The sequence below is a fragment of the Vidua macroura genome, chromosome 20 (assembly GCF_024509145.1).
Source record: "Vidua macroura isolate BioBank_ID:100142 chromosome 20, ASM2450914v1, whole genome shotgun sequence".
Taxonomy (NCBI): Eukaryota; Metazoa; Chordata; class Aves; order Passeriformes; family Viduidae; genus Vidua; species Vidua macroura.
In genome coordinates, this window is record NC_071590.1 from 6082756 (window position 1) to 6101560 (window position 18805).

General features: G+C 43.7%; 1 protein-coding gene and 1 long non-coding RNA gene across 2 annotated transcripts; one reads left to right on the forward strand and one right to left on the reverse strand.

Annotated features, from left to right (window-relative positions):
- Positions 1–970: 970 nt before the first annotated feature.
- On the forward strand, positions 971–15332 carry NIPSNAP2 (nipsnap homolog 2). Its single transcript, XM_053995575.1, has 10 exons — positions 971–1088; positions 5491–5630; positions 5711–5756; positions 8432–8526; positions 10381–10451; positions 10784–10924; positions 11323–11354; positions 12547–12641; positions 13427–13510; positions 14213–15332. The coding sequence occupies exons 1-10, from the start codon at positions 1003–1005 to the stop codon at positions 14275–14277; spliced, it is 855 nt and encodes a 284-aa protein (XP_053851550.1). The 5' UTR covers positions 971–1002; the 3' UTR covers positions 14278–15332.
- LOC128817225 (uncharacterized) lies at positions 3621–13318 on the reverse strand. The gene is made up of 4 exons (XR_008440131.1): positions 13234–13318; positions 8250–8318; positions 5914–6105; positions 3621–3801 (listed from the first exon to the last, which is right to left on the reverse strand). It is a non-coding gene; the product is annotated as an uncharacterized LOC128817225 (long non-coding RNA).
- Positions 15333–18805: the final 3473 nt, after the last annotated feature.

The window sequence follows — 18805 nt, forward strand, 5'->3', positions numbered from 1 at the left end:
GCTGTCAGATCAAAATGTCACTAAAACCAAATTGCCTATCAGACTGTGTTATTTAATAGAGTGATGGCAATTGTTGGTTAAATTGTTTTAAAGTACAAAGATTGTACTTTTGTGATGTTAAAGCACATCTTATGTGTTATCTTCTGGATTAGTCTCAGAAGGTGCTGATAGAAAAGTCATAAAATGGGAAGGGAGAGTTTATAGGGCCAAGATAGAATCATTATAGGTGTTACATGGAATGATAAGGATTAGTCACCGACTGCTTTCTGTGTTTATTGGCTTGTTGCTTTTAGAACTGCCCTTTAATTATTACCCTAAGTATCACTTTATCCTTAATTTGAAGTGATTTAAGGAGTCAATGCCAGCACACACCTCCTCCTCAGCCAAAATATCTCTTGAGTACAGCGGAGCAGAGCGTGAGGAAAACCCTTCAGCTGCCAGCAAGTGAAAAATGTACCGGGAGAGCAACAAACTGGGGCTGGGGGTCCCCCTAAAACCAGGGCTGGGATTCCCAAAATTTGGGGCTGTGATTCCCCTAAATCTGACTGGGGGGCTCCAACCCGGAGGCTGGAGTCCCCCCAAACTGGAGATTAGGGGTCTCACTAAATCCAAGTGGGTTCCTCCCCAAACTGGTGCTTGGGTACCCCTAAACAAGGCTGTGGGTCCCTCAAAACTGTGGCTGGGGTCCCCCCAAATGCAGCTACGATCTCCCCAAACCGGGGCAGGGTCCTCCCCCCAAATCCGACTTGCTCCCCCCAAACCGAGGCTGGGGAACCCCAAAACCAGAGCTGGGTCTTCTATATCTGAGTAGCGGTCCCCAAAGCTGGGCAGGGTCCCCCTAAATCCGACTTGGTCCCCCCAAAGCGGGGCCTGGGCTCCCCCCTCAGCTGAGGGGCCCTGAGGGGGTCCCGGGGCCGCCACGGCCGCGCATGCGCGGGCGGCGCTGCCCGCCAGGGGGCGTGGCCGCAGCCCCCGGCCCAGGAGGGAGGCGGCGGGAGCAAGATGGCGGCGCGAGTGCTGCTGCGGGGGAGCCTGGCGGGAGCGCCCGCCGTGCCGCGCCTGCAGCCCGGCGCCGGGCTGACCCTCAGGTGAGCCCTGAGGGGGCGACGCGGGCGGGACGGGGCCGCCGGGGGAAGCCGCACGCGGAGCCGGCGCCGCCCGAGCCACCCGGCGCCCCGCCGCGCAGAGCGTCCCCTTCCCCGGCTGGAAATGGCGCCCCGCTCGCGGGGCAGCGGCCGGGCCTGGGGCGGGGAGTGCGAGGCGGCGGGGTGTCCCTCAAGGTCACGGGCCGCAAGGCCGGCCCCTTCCTTCCCTCCTCCGAGTCCGCCCCTGGGTTGGGAGGATGGCCCGCCGGGACGAGGCGGCCGCCGGTGCCCGGGCTCGGGGGGCACGGAGCGCCCTTCCCTGCACCGCCAGCTCATCCCCGCATGGACACCCCCGCACGGGGCAGGGCACCCCGCGGCTTTCGGGGTGTCAGGCGCCCTGCACACGTGTGTTCCCGGCATTAAAACACCTGGATGCTCGCACCGCGCTGTCCCTCCAGGATCAGGGCGTGCGGCCGCTCCGCATCCCAACTCCTCCGAGCAACAGGGCGCTCCTGTCAGCGGGCACAGCCCGAAATCCCTGTTTGCCCAGGGCTGGGCTGCACATCCCGACATCTTCCTGCCTTCTCCATTCACGGCCACGACTGGTGTTTCCATGCTTCTCATGGCAGCTGGGCTCGGCACCCTTCTCCCGGTGCTAGGGCACACAGAGAGGCACATCCCGCAAGTTTTGGGGTGCAGAAATTTGTATTTGTGTGCAGGTGTGCCCGAGGTGCAGACACACACACACACGCACAGAGCTCCTGGGGCACCTCCCCGGTGTAGGAAGCAGACACAGGGTGATGGAAGCACAGGAGTTCCCAAGCTGGGATGGATCTACACAGTTTTTCCTCCCTTTCTTTGAAACGGGGAAAGCTGCTGCTTCAAGCCTCAGAACAGGCAAGACTAAAAGCATCCCTGCAAGCAACTGTTCAGGGAATATGTTGTTTTACCTGCATGTTTTGGGGTTATTTTAGTTTCAAATAAACTTTGTTTAGACCACAGATCAAAAACTGTCAAAGATAGACAAGTTGTTTTTCTTACTCTTCCAGGCAGATTTGGGTTACTACAAAATCGAAATACTTGACCTGGTGTGTCCCACCCAGGTTATGTTTTGTGCTAAAGCAGGAGCTAAGTGTAAAGAGGTGTTTTCCTTGAGATTTTTAATCTAATCTAAGCAAGCTATTCAGTGTTAGCCTTTTGTGTTCAGAGCCCAACCTTTGCAGCAAGAAAGCAAGGCCCACAGTTAATATTTGCAGCTTGAGGACTTGATGACAAGTTCTCAAAGACAAGTTGATGCTCACAGCTGTCAAAAGACCTGAATTCAGTCCTTGCTCCTCCAGAGCTAATTTTGGGTACAGATTGCCCCAAAAATTGAACCAGTGATCAATTCAGGGCTTCTTGGTTCAGTGGTATTTTAGGATGTTGAGTAAACGTCAGGCCCTTGAATCTCAGTTTGGGTGCAGTGAACATCTGCTTTAATAAACTCAGCCTGGTACCTTTGTTCTGTGTGAGGTGTCTGTTCAGTTGTGATTTGTTAGTCAGTGCTCATGAGGAGCTTTACAGCTGCTGGGGAAAAGATTTTTCCAACCATGTAAAGTATTACTCATGCCATTGTTTTGAAAATTAACCATGCCTTCAGTTTTAGGTGCAGTTTTAACATTCAAGTCATGAGATTCTCCTAATAGCAAAGAAATTTGCTTTTCAGAGTTAATCCCTATAGCTCCAGCTTACTCCTGCTGCTGATGGAGTTCACAAAAAAAGCATCAGGATTATTTCTCTTTCCTCTTCAGAGTTTGCTGCAAACAATGATCCTTGTAGATGAGTTTTCTAAATATTACTTTGCTAACTTTGTTTAATAAAGGGGAGGGAATGGTTTAAAATGAGAGTTTACAGGTCTGAGTATTGGAGGAGTTGGCTTGACTTCTGCCTCCTGGAGCCAGTGAGGGCTTAATTTGAGGAAGTTTTTTAAAACAAAACTTGAATTTATGAGATGGGGTTCATCCCTGTGCTCTGAGCTCAGAGAAAGCTCCACTCCAGCAGCAGCCTTATCATGGAATGCCCTTCAACTGCCTGCCCTCAGGAATAGCTGCTTAGCACAGCCACATGTTTGTGTGTTTGCCCAGAGCAGGGAAGGCACCGTTTTCAATAAACACACCAAGATTTAGACATTATTTCTCCGTGCTGAAGGTCATCTCAGCTGTGGTTGTTGTTTCTCTGCTGTGCAATACTTTCCCTCTCCTCCATCCTGCTCCCATGGGCAGAACCAGGTCATTATGTTCTTTTCTGACACTGGGATTAAAAGGTGGATTGTTGTAAGAAACTGCTTTTGTGCAATACAGGTGTGAGCAGGAGGATATTTTCCCAAAGGAAATTGAGATTTTCTTTCCCTGTTTTTTTTTTCCTGGTAGAAAGCTTTGGGCTGGAGGTCCAGCTATCTTCTGGTTCCACAAGTCAGTAGTTAAGGGTGAAAAGTTGATCTGAGATAGGAAAAGGCTGAGATTTCCACCTTAGAAGTAAATATATGTGGTACAAATGCCACATTTAACATTTTAGTATTTCAGGAGAAGCTTGTGACAGAATTAATTTTCTTCGCTGTGGCTACTGTGGGGCTATCAAAAAAAGGCAAATTGAAGGAAGAGCAAGAAGCAAAACCATTTGAGCTTGTCAGACATTGTAGAGGATCAGTTAAATGCATCAGATTCCTTGTCCTGGTCATCTGGAAAAGAGGAATAATTCCTTTAACACATCACTTAAAAAAACACAGTTATCACTTGGTCTGTGTGCTGTGATGTAAAGGGAGGTGACACTATTTTGAAAGTGTACTTGGAGAAGCTGAATAAAGATTAGATAAGAAAAGACAGTGAACATCTTATGTTTGGAGGCAGGGAAAACGTGGATGTTGTACAGAGAGCCTGGCTCTGTGTCCCTGCGTGTTGCTGGAATCTGGAATTGAAATATTTCCTGCCTGGTTATTTCCTACCACTCATCTTCTTTCCCAAATTAGTCTTTCTTGCTATTTTTCCTCTTGAAAGACATTTCCCTTTCCCTTTTGCAGAGCTGTTTTTAACCAGCACAGGAACATATGGCAGTTCCTTTCCCATTTACACTGTGCAGTTTTCCTTCTGCACGTTTTTTGCTCTTTTTCACTCCTGACTGTTTACACCAGGCCAGACCCAGCCCTGGGCAAAAACAATGGGTTAAAAAGAGGATAAATAGGCAGGAGAAGCAGCCATTGCACAGGGAATAACCATGGATAATGTGGATTGTGGGAAATGGGTTTGTAGAGAATTTTTTAAAATTGGTGGAAGATTTTATATACATTAATTGTGATAGTGACAATGTTAGTACCTTACTGTGCCCAGCAAATGATGAACAAGGCCATCAAATAATTTTTTTTTCTGTTTAAAAGAGAGGGGGAAATGTGGGAAATGGATTTGTAGAGAATTCTCAAAGGCTGGCAGAATGCTCACATAGTATACATCCATATGCAAACTTTGAGATTAGAAATGCTGCCTTAGAAATGCCATAAAATAGAGCAGACATTGTTGAGAGAGAAAGGGAACTAGAAAGAAGTTTCAAAGGATGGCCTTGCAAATAAGACTGGATACTTTAGAGAAATAGAACTATGAAAGATGCATTGTAGTGGGACCCACGAGGGGTAGTTTTAGATGATTGGCTTTGAAGCATTTACAGCATGGTGTGGCTACAGCTGATAGACCAAGAAACATAGAATTTAATAATTATTTTATAATATTTATATTATATAATATTATATATATATAATTATATGTAAGTATATTATATATGTAATATTATATGTAATTATAATTGTAATTAGGCAAATAATGTATTTTAATTAAAAATAGCTTCTGATTGTGATGCTTGAATTATAACATCATTATAACATTATGTTATATCTTAATTATATATTGTAATTTATTACAATTATATAATTAGTTATAACATCATATTATAACATAACATATTGTCTCACCCTTCACATGAGACAGAAAATAGAATAAAAGTTTTTAAAACACCTCTCAGTTGCCCCCATCTCTGGGTCAAAAAAGAGCATAACCCAACAGTGGATAACTGTGAAATGATAATCTCTAATGTCTAGTGAAATAATATAATAATGTCTAAATATAATATAATAATGTCTGGTTAAATGATATCATAATGTCTCTATATGTAATTTATATATATATGATACAACTATGTCTAGTGAAATGATAAATCTCAGTGGGGATGAGGGGTCTCTGCCCTGCTGGGAAGTCTCAGCCGTGTGCAGGTGTGCGCTGTGCTGTGGCAATCTCCAGCTGTGCTTTCCCAGTTCTGTTCAGCTGCCTGCCCTGCGTGCCTGCTGGCCAGGCCGGGGCTCAGGGCCGGTCCTTGTTCCCTGCAGGGGCCTGGGCTCCTCGGCCCGCAGCGCCCGCGAGGACAGCTGGTTAAAATCCCTCTTCGTGCGCAAGGTGGATCCCAGGAAAGACGCCCACTCCAACCTCCTGGCCAAAAGAGAGACCAGCAGCCTGTACAAACTGCAGTGTGAGTGATGGCTCTGTGCTCACAGCACCACTCCTCCCTCTGCCCCTGCCTGCCTCACGGCCCTCTTGTTGTTCTTGCAGTTCACAATGTCAAACCTGAATGTCTAGAGGCCTACAACAAGCTCTGGTAAGTGTGGGAGCTCTCTTTTCACCTTTTAGACATGTTGATTTGGCAGATGTCATAGTTATGTAGAGGGGAGGTGACAAAAATTCTGCTTTTTTAGGATTTGGTATTAAATAGATGCTATGAAAGAGCAAAAAGTCCTGTAGTCAGTTCACCCCACCTCCCTGTTGGCGTTGCCATTTCCTGAGCTGCAGCTGAGGATGATTCCTGTCGTGAGAGCTTTGGTGACATTTGCTGGAGCAGCTCTCCCCCTTCCCTGAGTGGTCTTAAAGTTCCTGATCCCTGCAGGGAGAGGTGGAATGTTGGCATTCCCACTGCAGCTGCCAAGTTGAGGTTGGGTTTTGTCTGCACACTGGAAGGAAAGAGAGATCACTGCTAAATAAACTCAGTGTTAAACTCAGATGTTAAAAACCCCGGGGCTGATTTCCTCTCAGCTCATTTATATCCCTCTGCACAAGCCCTGTTGCTGAGCTGCTCCCAAGGAGTTACCAAACCCTTGCATGGGGTCTCTGCACTGGGGTGATTCCCTCCAGAGGGAGCAGTACTGGGACAGCTTTCCCAAAAAGTTCCAGCTTTAGAACACGTAGGAATTACTCACATTTGAAACTGACTGCTTTAAGAGTAAACCTGCAGAAATATTACTCATTTTCTGCCTCCACAATCCCCCCCTCTGGAGCCCTGAAAGAACTGTGTGTTTAAATTTGGGGCTGGAGTGAGCCTGGCACCCAGCAGTGCTTTTCTCACTGACAATAAAAACCTTCTCAGCATAATGACACCTTTCTGCAACCAACTTTGAAGTGTGAGCACAGCAGCTGGGCTGGAGGGAGGGGAGGAAGTCCCAGCTCATGTCCTCAGCTGTTCCTGGGTGTCTGCTCAGCTCATCTGTCCCCTCTGTGTTGGGCTGGATAACCCAGAGCTGTTCTCCCTGCTATAGAAGCATAAAAAGCCACTAGAAAAACATTCAATCGAGGTATTTTTAGCTTTTTTTTTGTCTAAAAAATAGATACACAGTAAAGGACAATTAGCATTCAGCCAGCTTGCTGTTTAAAAGCTGAATATAAACATGTCCAATTATGCAAGACAGGGAATCACTTCTCTGCAGTATTTCATGAGCTGCCTGAATGTTGAGTGAGAGCAGAGATTTCTGTTTTCAAGGAAAGAGACAAACAGCAAAGAAAGAAACTGCTGACAGCAGTCAGATGAAATATCTGTGGTTAGATTGATTCTTTCCAAAGCAAATTGAAATATTTCAGGCAAGGAGACAACTTGAATAAAGTAATAAACAAAATTAAGCCTTTCTGAATTTCCCTCCTACCTCTCCCTAAAGAAAAAAAAAAAAAAGAACAGGTTAATTCTGTATCAAATCAAAATGATAATTAGTCATCATCATCATCACCAGGTATTAATAAATAATGTGATGAAGACAATTACAAGAATATTTCATGAATCACTGTGGTTAAGGAGCCCTTCTGAAGAATTAGGGATAGGTTTTTTAAAAGGTGTTCAGTGGGCATTTTTTCTCTAATTTGCACAATATATGGTAGAATTATGCAATAATTTCCCATTTCTCTTCAAAGCTGCCTTTCTAAGATCTCATTCTGCTTTGCAAAAATGAACTGGTGCTGAAACATCCTTGAGAATATCCTTGGAGAGTCATTTTATCATATTATTTACACTGGCTAGTGAGAAAATGTTGAGGTACAAATTGCTAATGAGATTTGCTCAAGGTTGTCTGGAAAGTCAGTGGCAGAATCCAGAGGAAAATTCATCTCCAATGACTCCCAGCCCCAGCCCAGCCTACTTTTTATTCCTTGATACTGTGCAGAGACTCATTGCCTGTGAGCCAAACTGAGGAAGAAGGGTCATTATTGAGGGAAAAATAGAAAAGACAAAGTTCAACCAGACTAATTGACTTATTCATCAAGGCACAGTGCAGGGAAAGCTGTCTTGACTGAGTCAGCAATCAGCAAAACTTAATTTCCTCATGCTAATATGGGCCACTTCTAAAGTCTGAAAGAGTGTTAGAAATCCTGGGAAGAGTCAGACAGAAGTTTTGTGTTGGAGGTATTTTTAAGGCAGTCCCACTGTTCATTAGTGGGTGAGTTGCCTCAAAGTAAGAGCACTTTCTGAAATCAAAAGGCAATACTGTGAGCTCCAGCCATTATTTCATTTACCAAATTATTTTTATTCATTCAGCTCAGCAGTTGTAACTGGTTTAGAAGAGTGTGCTTTCATATTTCTGAGTTCTCCCCCCTTGAGGGGAACTTTTCCTCAAGCAAAGAAAAGCTTTTCCTCAAAAAAAAACCACCCATGTAGGCTGAGTTTTCAGTGAGAAATCCTGATATTTGTTTTCCTGATGTGTTGGATAACCTTTTAGACAGACATAATTATTTAGATACACCTAATTTACTTCATCCAAAGATGCAGTAAATGTTATACATTATAGAAATGTTATAGATCTTCGTTACAGATTTCTAAAAAAATGGTGACACTTACCTTAATTCTCCATGGGGGTGTAGCCACCTTCCCCCTGCATAGCAGAATTTGCTATTTCAGCTTTCTCCTCTGCAAAATAAAGCTTGTGAATGTTCCTAGCATGATGCTGTGTTATACATTTATCAACTGTGGCCTCCCTGAAGGCAATGCAACCCAGTGTCTGTGTGTTCCTTGTTTTCAAGTCAAGAGGTGCTGCCAAAGATTCATGAAGAAAAACACTACCCTTGTGCTCTGGTGGGGACTTGGAACACGTGGTACGGAGAGCAAGATCAGGCTGGTAGGAGATAGAAGTACAACCCAATGTAAACCCATGTGCTTGGCAGGTTTCTTCTTTTTAAATCATCTCTGCTGACACCCAAACCCCCTGTGTGCAGTGAGGGGGGTGTGTGCATCACTCCTCAGCTGTCTTAAATGTGCACTGCTTGTTTTTGTCCTGCTGGGTTGGGCAGCAGAGCCTTCATCCCTTCAGTTTTGTCTCGTTGTTGATGTATTTTCATGTCTTCCAGGTGGTGATGGTTGGTAAAATTAACAGGTTTTGGGGATATATTTGTAAAATACAATCTGTGGGCACAGCTCCTGAATATTTCTGGGTGACTCTTGCAAAGTCAGAGTTTGTCCCTCCTTGGGCAGTATAAAAGCTTTGCTCAGCCTTTCAGGCTGTAATTGATGAATATGAATGATAATGAATTGATGAATATGAATGAGAATTAATTGCAAATCATTCCAAGCCATCTGCATTGTAAACTTAGCATTAAACTTTACTGGGGGAAAATAAAAATCTTTCTGTTCATGTTCATACAAGGATACTGCCTAACTATGAAAACAAACTGGAACTAGACATGACTGAAGAGCTGCTACAGAGGTAACTCCAAAGAGCCCAGTGCAGAGAGAAAACCTGAGAAATGCCCTGGGAATTGGAAGGAATGGGAAGCCACAGATCTAAATCCATAGAGGTTCTGTGAGAGCTGTGCCAGGCTCAGTGCTGTGGCTTCCTAATTAAAAAATAAACTCCTGCACACATCAATTCTTCCTGCACTGCCAGCATATTGCAGTATTGACACTGAACAAATGCAGAGAATTAACAGCAGATGAACCAAACAATGTCTGAGACCAGCCCTGGAAGTTGAAGGGGAATTGGGGAACGAGGACAATTGAAATGGGAATTCCTCAGGCACGTCCCAGTGGCTGCTTTTGGAACAGATGAACACAGGCTGGATCTGTCACTGCATCCCCAGCCTGCCTTGGAAATGTTCTTGCAACACTGGAATAAAGCAGCTTCCAGTGGGGTTTGACTTGTTCAGTGCTGGGTTAATATCAGGTGGATCCATCAAATCTGCCCTGGGGGTGAGGCAGCAGGAGCAGGAGGAGAAATCTGCTCTCCCAGGGAGGTGCCTCCCATCAGCCTGTGGAAAAGGCACAGAGCTGCTTAAGAGGGCAGAAAATAGGTTTTATTTTTCTGTGAGGTGAAATGATTGCTTTTCTATACTAAATGCATGTAAATATATCTTTCTGTGATTTATTAAAGGGGTTTATTCTGATTTATTAAAGAGTGAATGCTTGGAAAAAAAATTTAGATACAAACATTGGTATTGGAGTTGTTTTTATAGGAGAAACCCCAGCAAATGTTCAATTTTCTTCTACTTTTATTCATATTGAGCTCATAAATAACATTTGCATCGTTTTTCATGTCCTACAGAAAGTGTCTTGCTTGTGTGCTGGAGTAATTTACTGAACTGAAAATCTGCCCCTCTACTGCTCTTAGATGAAATTGGTACAAAGCACTTTTTTGGAACTAAGTCATCCTCTTCAGCTGAATCTTAATTTCAATAACAGTCATGACAAGTCATCACATCTTACTAGCATGGCAACAAAAAGTCCTTTCAGAAATTCCCCTGTCACCCTCAGAGTAAATTGCAAAATTTTCCAAGAGAACCCCTTTCAAAAAGCTACACATTATCCCTACACACTGTGTAGTGCTTTTATTAGTGAAAATCTATTTTCAAATTTTCTGCCTGGTTTCTATTTTTGTTTAATTTTGTAGTGTGAAGAGCATTTTATAGTGTGATTTTTCCATAAGATCTACCACTGGTGTGGGACATCCCTGAAAAAACTGACATTTTCTCTGTTTCAGTTCATTTGTGGAGATATGAGGGAGGTTACCCAGCTCTCAATGAGGTCATGAGCAAACTTCGTCAAAATAAGGTAAAAAAAACTGATTTTGTTACTCAGAGCAAAGAACAGGCAGAGCAAATAAAAAAATGCAGATCTAGATACCAAAGTGTCTCATCCCTTCCTGTACAAGCCCAGAAACCTCTTTGAGAAAGGATTTATTGTCACATTCATGTTTCATTCCTGAATACTTCACCTGTAAATCCTTGGAATTCTCAGATTCCCCAGGGAGAATTCAGATTCCTTTCAGGATTTCACTGTCCCACCAGCCTGATAGCATAAAAAAAAAACCCAATCTAAGCCACATCTGGTGTCCTGCTGTTTGTTGTTGCAGAATTTGACCCATTTGCTCTGTTATTTTTTAGGAATTCACAGAATTCCGTAAGGAGAGGGGTAACATGCTCCTGTCCCGTAAGAACCAGCTCCTGCTGGAGTTCAGCTTCTGGAATGAACCTGTTCCCAGAGATGGCCCTAATATTTATGAGCTGAGATCCTACCAACTCAGAGTAAGTCCAAATTCTATTTCTTTCTGATTTTTGAAGCTCTCTGCTGTCCTAAAACCTTTGGTAGGTTTTTAAGGCAAACAGAGCTTATCTGAAAAATCTGGTTTTTATCCAAGCAGGTTCTGAGTCAGGGCTGCTCTCAGAGTGTGGGGTCTGAGGTGAAGGCAGGCTCCAACAAGATCCTGATAATCTGCAGGGCTGAAACCCTGTGGTTGCTTTGAGGGATGCTTCAGAGATGACTAAGAGGTGGTAAACAGAGCAATTAGAGATTATTTTAATATTCTTATCTCTCACAGGAAGGGATTGTGTTAATACAGGGTGGTTTCCATGCAGAAAGGTGTGAAAATTGTATAATATTTCGTTTTAAACTGCAGCTTTAACAGTGTGTTTTGTTTCTGCAGCCTGGAACAATGATTGAATGGGGCAATTACTGGTAAGTGTTAATTAATTAAGGTAAGTGTTGCCTTCAGCCTTGGGGTGCTCCTGGTTGAGAGGTGCAGGTGTAGAAAAAGCAGGACAGGAGGTGCCAGGGTGGCACCAAAGCCACCAAACCCCCAGTTAAGGGGCTGCTGCTGCACTTGCACCCCTGGTCAGACAATCCTGTGACCCTCTGAGGGGAAAAAAATGGAATTTGTGCACAAACAACCCTCTGTGGTTTGGCTTTGCTTCCCAAAACCCTTTTAGTTTGCTGCAAAAATCCTGGATTTTCAGCAGAAAGCTGCTTGGGAAGAGTGGCACTTTTTCTGGGAGACTTGGTTCCTCTTTCCCAAACCACTTTCAGCTGAAATCTTGGCTCTTGGAGCTTTCAAAGTCAAGTTGCTTCTTGAAAAGCTGCTGAGCAGCACCTTTGTATTTTAATATATGGGTTAGAAGTATTTGAGACAGTTTTCTATTGATTATATGCTTGTGGTTCTGTCTTATGTTTAACCAGTGTAAGCTTATTTCAATTTACACTCTCTGTCCTTGCAATTCTAGTGGTTGATAATTAAACAATTTGGAGTATTTTCAATTATTTGGACAAAGGTGAGGACTTAGATTTTCAGACTTGTCATTGATACCATTTTTTTCAATTACAGTTATTTGAACAATTGAATTTAGGGGTTTTTTTTATAAAATAGGCACATCTCTACGGGTAGAAAATCAGTTTTATAAGATACAACAAGAGAAATATTTATCTTAATTTATGCAAAGATCTGCATGAATAAAAAGTTGTATTCCACTACCACAAAATCTGTGGAAAATTAATGTGGCAAAGCTGACATGACTTAAACTTAAGGATTTAGTTATAAACCCTGGTATAAAAGGCCACTTTACACTGTCCCAGCAATCATCTTTATCCTGAATTTGGCTGAAAAATTATTAATACAAAATTTAGTCAAAATGCAGCCTCCAATTTTAATGCATCCTAACAAGACACAGAGGTAAATCTTAATTACTCAGTGCTGAAAATGAGCACGCTGCAGCTTTTTTCTTACTTCTAATTGCTGAAGTGCACAGCAAGTGCAGTTGAACATTCCAGCTTCCCTTCCACTCTCTTTTTTTCCCATTTTCCAATGTTTCTTTCCCATTTTCCCTGGTTTCCTGCCCAGATGTGCAGGCTCTGATGTCTCTTTGCTCCCCTGCAGGGCTCGTGCAATTCGGTTCCGACAGGACAGCAATGAAGCAGTTGGGGGATTTTTCTCCCAGATTGGACAGCTCTACATGGTCCATCACCTCTGGGGTAAATTCCTCTTCTCTGCTTTCTTCTCCCACTGAGCCAACCCAGTCACTTTGCCCAGGAGGAAATATTTTTACAAAAGGCAAAGGAAATGTCTTAAAAGTTGGGGTTTACTTTTTTTTTTTATTTCCCCAATTTTTTTATTTCTTAATTTGCTGATTTTTTTTAACTTGTGCGTAGGCAAATTTATTCTTCACCAAACAAGAAATGAACATTTCCTGGTTTGTTCTGTTTCTCCCACAGTTTGTGCTGTCCCTTTCTCATTAGGAGCTCAGTGTTTGCTCTCAGTCCCACAGCCATGACCCTGCTGTCCCAACTCATGCTGAAATCTGGTTTTTTACAGTTTCATTTCAAGCCTCACATTCACCCCACCTGCAGAAAGGAAAGTCAGGCATTTATTTCCATTCCTGCATGGAGGTGTTTTGGCTCTCTCTGTACATTCATATTCATAAACACCTTAGGATTTTTTTCAACTTGAAAAACAATAATTTGCTAGAAATGACTCAGTTTTTAATTCATATCCCAACAATCCAGAATTTTATCTTTCAGCAATCTGGCAACCCTCATGTAGAGCTGTGCCCCTGCATTGTCTTACCTGTGCCCAGGTATTTTCTGTCTTCCTCAGCTCCTTCTGGTTGTGCTGCTCTGGGAGCTTTTCCTTCTGGCAGAGAACTCCTGATTTTTTTCCTTCCTGCTGTTCCCAGCCTCCTAATTCCTCCTGGGAATTCTTGTAAGGGATCTCTTCCTGTGCAGAAGGGAAAGGAGTCATTCTGTGCTTGTTTTCCCAGCTTACAAAGACCTGCAAACCAGGGAAGATATAAGGAATGCAGCGTGGCACAAACCTGGCTGGGATGAACTGGTTTATTACACAGGTAACCCATTAACTTCTCTGGAATGCTGGGGGCAGACTTTGGGCTGTGCCACCCTCTCTGCTCCTCAGCACATCCCACTGGGGGAAAAAGTTCTGTATCTCAGGGGGAAATGTGTGTCTGTGTCAGTTTTTAGTCTGTAAAGGAGCAGAGGGACATTGCACTGAGCTGTAAATTGAATTTTGCAGTTGGTTGTACATGGAAAAGTTGTCCAAGTGCTGAAAAATTACTGCATTAATACGGAATTTTTATAGCAGCATTTCTGTGGAATGTGGAAGAACTGATTTATGTAAATGCTTGTCCAAAGATTTAGGGAGCCAGGAGTGAAATTTATATTAAATGATTACTTTGAATATTTAATGAAATACAGGAGCCTTGTTAAATGCATTGCTGGGAAAAGGGAATTTAGACTTTGGAACAAAAAGCCAGGAGATCTTTGAGATCAAAGAAAGCTGTCACAACAAAACTCCCAGAGGTGTGCCAAGCATGTCAGATTTGGGTTCCATAGGGCACATTTCAAAGGAAGCTACACCACAAAAATGTAGGATCACTTCCATTTTGGTGAAAAGAATGGAAATATTTGTCTTCAAACGAGCAGAGAGATGATATTAAAATCATTTTTTCCCACAACCACCGTGCTAGAGGGATGATTACTGAATGTGCTGAACTCTGTCAGTGAAATTAAAACCTCTCCATTTTTTTCAGTGCCCCTTATTCAGGAGATGGAGTCCAGAATCATGATACCCTTGAAGATTTCTCCACTTCAGTAAAGTCACTGATTTTCTTGTGCCTACATAGATGAAGTGACAAGTTTTTGTCTTAATTTATGGTATACGCTGTATATCATAGTCTGAAATATAAAAGTACTGTATTGAGCTTATAAAAGAGACCTCTTTTCTTCAGAACCCACGACCTTCTGCTCTTAGGGGAAAAAAAAAAAAAAAAACCCACACAAGACTGTGATTAAAAGGTTGGTGAATTGAAAACAAGTCCAGATCTGTGGGCCAGGTCCCCAGGGAATGTGTGACCTACAGGATTTGAAATCTCCTGCTCCACAGGCACTGCCCAGAGCTCAGGAACAGCATTGCTGTGAGCATTTAATGACTGCAGCTCTCCAAAACAAACGTGGGAGTGAAATGAGAAGCTCTGGAGAAATGAGAATTTCATTTCAAATTGTGAAACGAGCAGCTCTGGGGTTGCTGTGAAATCACCCCTGGCTGGTGGAACAGGCCTGAAATCAGCAAATCTCCATTTCCAAGCAGGCAGTCATTAATTTGGGATAATGCTGTGTGGCAGGGGATGGGTTTTGGACAGCAAGGGGCATTGCAGGGTCTCTGAGCACACATTTGTGTGGAACCTCCCCCTGGAATGAATCCCACGCAGGGTGAGCCACGCTTCCCCCACAGACACTGCCTGAACACCCTGCAGGGAATCAATCCACTCCAAAGCATCTCCCTCCCCAAACAGCTCCAAAATCTGGGAAAAGGGGTTGAATTTAATAAGCAGTGCTGGTTCAGACTCAGAGGGGGGCTGCAGTCCCCGTGGCTGGGTTGGTGTGTGAAGCTGGGGTTGGCATTTCTGTGTACCATGGTGTCCAGTTCTGTTTTGGTTTCACTTTTAGGCTAGAATGTATCCACACTTTTTGGTGTCTGCAACGATGTGAACATCCTGTAAGTGACAATAATATTCTCTCTCTCTCTCTCAAGTGGCTCCAAGAATCAGTGTAACATACTGAATGTACAAATCAGTTCTGAATGTCCAGTTTGTACATTTCAAGAAGTTTTCAGGAAGAACATATCAGTCAATAAAAACCTTTTAATTTTCACTTTTTGCTGGCATATCTCCTATGTATTGCACCACTTGTGTTTTCTCTCCTCTTGCAGTGTTTAGTATAGAAAATTTAGAAGATTTCATCTTAATTAACCCATATCACTTCTCTGGGTAGGGGACAGCATTTCCCATTTTCTGCTCTCCTTTTCCAAAGTGAATTTACAATATCTCCATCACATCCCATTCTGCTGAGTGTTCTAGAGGCTCTGAGTGCTGTGGTGATAAATACAAAACACTTCTGTTGATTTTTCTCTACAAATTATGCTTCATTTTCCAGGTATGGTTTCTTTCCTACTTACATGAAATACACTGCCCTCGTTCCTCCCCTTGAATTTCCCCTTGAACAAAGTCAATATTTGATCTGGTTCTTGTCTGGTTTTATATTTTCCTCCTGTTGCCAAGTGATGATGGGATTTTACTGAGTCACATTCTGTGCTGTATCAGCTTGAAGTTGCTCAGTGGGCCAAGGAAATCATTTGAGCAGATCCTCCTTGGAAATCAGCCCTGAGCAGTGATACCACCTGGGGCTGCCATTTTCCCAGACTTTTGGGGCTACTCTTCAGCTGCAGAAGGAAAAAAGGGATGCCAATATCACCTTCCAGTCCTTTTTATCTCTCCCAGCATCTTCCCAGATTTCTTTTCCCTGGAGAATTGTCCTTGTAGCTCCTACCCAGCAATCTCAGCCAGAGACAAACAGCAAAAAAACATTTTTGGAGCTGCAGCATCTGAATTCCCTCTGGAATTCTGAATTCCCCCTGGAATTCTGAATTCCCCCTGCCCTGATGTGTTATGGATGAGCCTCCCCTCATTCTGAGCATCGTGCTCGTGCTCTGGCTGCCCTCAGGGACAGATAAAATAGATAAAACTTGCAATTTTACCTGCAGCTTAAGCAGTTCCTGTTGTTTTCCTTACAGATAACAGTGTAAACTCCAATGGAAATGGGTAATGCCAATCTTCCCTTGGCTTCCCTTTGCCTGAGCTTGGGTTTCCCTGGTTCTGTGAACACTCTGGGATTTTCCCTCTTGATTCCATGGCTGAGTTCAAGTTTTCCTTAGGTGAGCAATCCCTCAGCATTTCTTACAGCACAACTGCTGCAGTTCAGAACTGAAGTCACTTCCCAAAGGTTGAAAAGTGGGGGAGCAGTGCCTGGAAGGGCCTCTGGCAAATCTCAGCTCTTGTTCCACTGCAGTGACACAATTAAAACTCAGGTTTAATCGTCCCGGAGAAGGCTGCAAACTGCCCCTCGTGCAAATACATAATTTAAAGCAATTCTGCCTCACTGAATAATCACATTAAAAGCCTTTTTATAAAGGCTGGTGGTCAAAAGGCCCACCTGGAGCCCAGGTGCTCCCTGTGTGACCTGTGCTGCTCCCCCAGACTTTGCCCCTCTGCTGGGATGTGTCTGGCCAAGTCTGTGACACTGAAACTTTCCTCACCCTGCTCTATTCCCTGCTGGGAATTTTCCACTATTTCACAGACAAAACAGCTGAGCCTCTCCCTGAGCTCAGCAATGCTCCTGCTGCCTCCTGGGCTAGAGGTCAGCCTCGATATTTGCCCAGTGGAAGGGGAGGGGGGCATTTTTTTTTTTTCCAAACCAGTGTGACCCAAAGAGCTGTTGTGAAATCCCTGGCACAGCCCCACGTTTCCATAGTGCCCCGACTGGCAGCAGCTCCTGCTGTGAATGTTAACATCCCTTCCAGGGCTCCTGCCTGGGGCACTGGGGGAACTGCAGAGCCCTGAGCCGTGTCCCACTGCCCGCAGCTCCAGCTCCATGGCAGATTTATTTCCTTTGTGGCCTTTTAATTCCATAAAAACCAGCAAACAAACTCCTGAACTCCTAACTGGGATTGCACAGGGGGCAGAAACACTTGAGAGGTGCCCTGCTCGTGCAGCCTTGCCTGAACAGAAGCAGGATTGTCCAGGAGCTGCCCTGGGAGCTGGCTGGGGCTTTCCTCAGGAAGAATTTCAAAGAGCCCATCTTTAACACTCCCAGAAGTTGTGGGGAACACTGCCAGCCATTGTCTGCTTGGCTTTTGTGGGGTTTGCTGAAGCCTCTGCAGATCCTCTGGGGCTCTTATGTGTCTGCCTTGCTCCAAAAACCATCACAAGTTTGGTTCTGAATTTGTTTTCTTTTAACCCTTCTACTTCTCTATTTAAATGTTGTTGTAACTTCAAGGCAAAAACATTTGGCAGCGTCGCTGCGAGCTGCACCCCTCGCTCTGGGCTGTGGTAACTCCTCTGTCCCCCATCTCCTCCTCAAAGAATGAACACAACCAGGATTTGCTTTAATTGTTGGTGATGCTTTAACAATTGGACAGCAGCTGCCGTGTGGCACCTTGGTTTAATCATCATAAATGAGGGAAATTCAGTGCTAATTGTGAAAAGCAGCGATTATTATGAGACAATGTGAAATTTTGGAGGGTAGGGACATCACTTGTTTCTGTTCCAGAAATATGTGGTGGGGTGAAAGAGAATTGCCACACTTCAGTTTCTGGAAAAATACTGGGGCTCTTTGTAGGCACTTAGAAGATCAAAACCTCAGCAGATATTAAATGGTTTTATATTAAATCATGTCATATTTACCATCTTTCTCTTGTGTGTTGTGGGGATTGAAGGAAGGGGCAGGTGTGATGTATTTTAACATTGGTAAAGCTTTTCACATCCTCACAGGTGAGATTCTTACAAGTCAGTGGAATAAAAGTCCCACAATGTGAAAACCACTCAGGAGAGTTGTCAGCATTTACCAGGTGTGTTCTCTTGGATCAGACACTAAAGAGACTCCTTAAAAAACCAGCTCAGAGCTGGAGCTCAGAGGAGTTCTTAGAACAGGTCAGGCTTAACTCTGGCAGAGTTTAGGGGGGGTTAATCCACACTGGAGGCAGAGGAAGGGATTGAAGTTTCCCAGAATTTCCTTTAAAAGTTGATGAATTCACTCCCATCCCATTACAGCTGGTGGGGGTGGGTTGGTAAATGAATAAAACATTCCACAAACACTGGGACCACTTTCCAAAATCAGCAGTTTGGAGTTTGATTGGAATATTTTGGTGGAGGATGGGAACCACTCTGTCCCTCACCTGAAAATGTTTCTTGGCCAGGGATGAACATTGGATCTCAGATTTCCATGCAGCTCCTGTCCCAGACAGGTTGGGTAACTGATGTTGAGTAATAGATGACACCACAGGTTCTCTGTAACCATAATTTTAATGAAATCAGAGATATTTGGTGATGTTTTCCACCTGTTCACTGATTACCTGCTGCTGAGATTCTGTGCAGTGAAAGGTTCTTGCCAAACTGCAGCCTGAATTACATTATTATTATTATTATTATTATTATTATTATTATTATTATTATTATTATTGCTATTATTATTATTATTACTGTTGCTGTAACTGTTACTGTTATTAGTATTGATTAGGCAAAGTTCTTGTTTGTGGCCTTGTTCTATTTTTGTCACCCAAAATAAGTAGA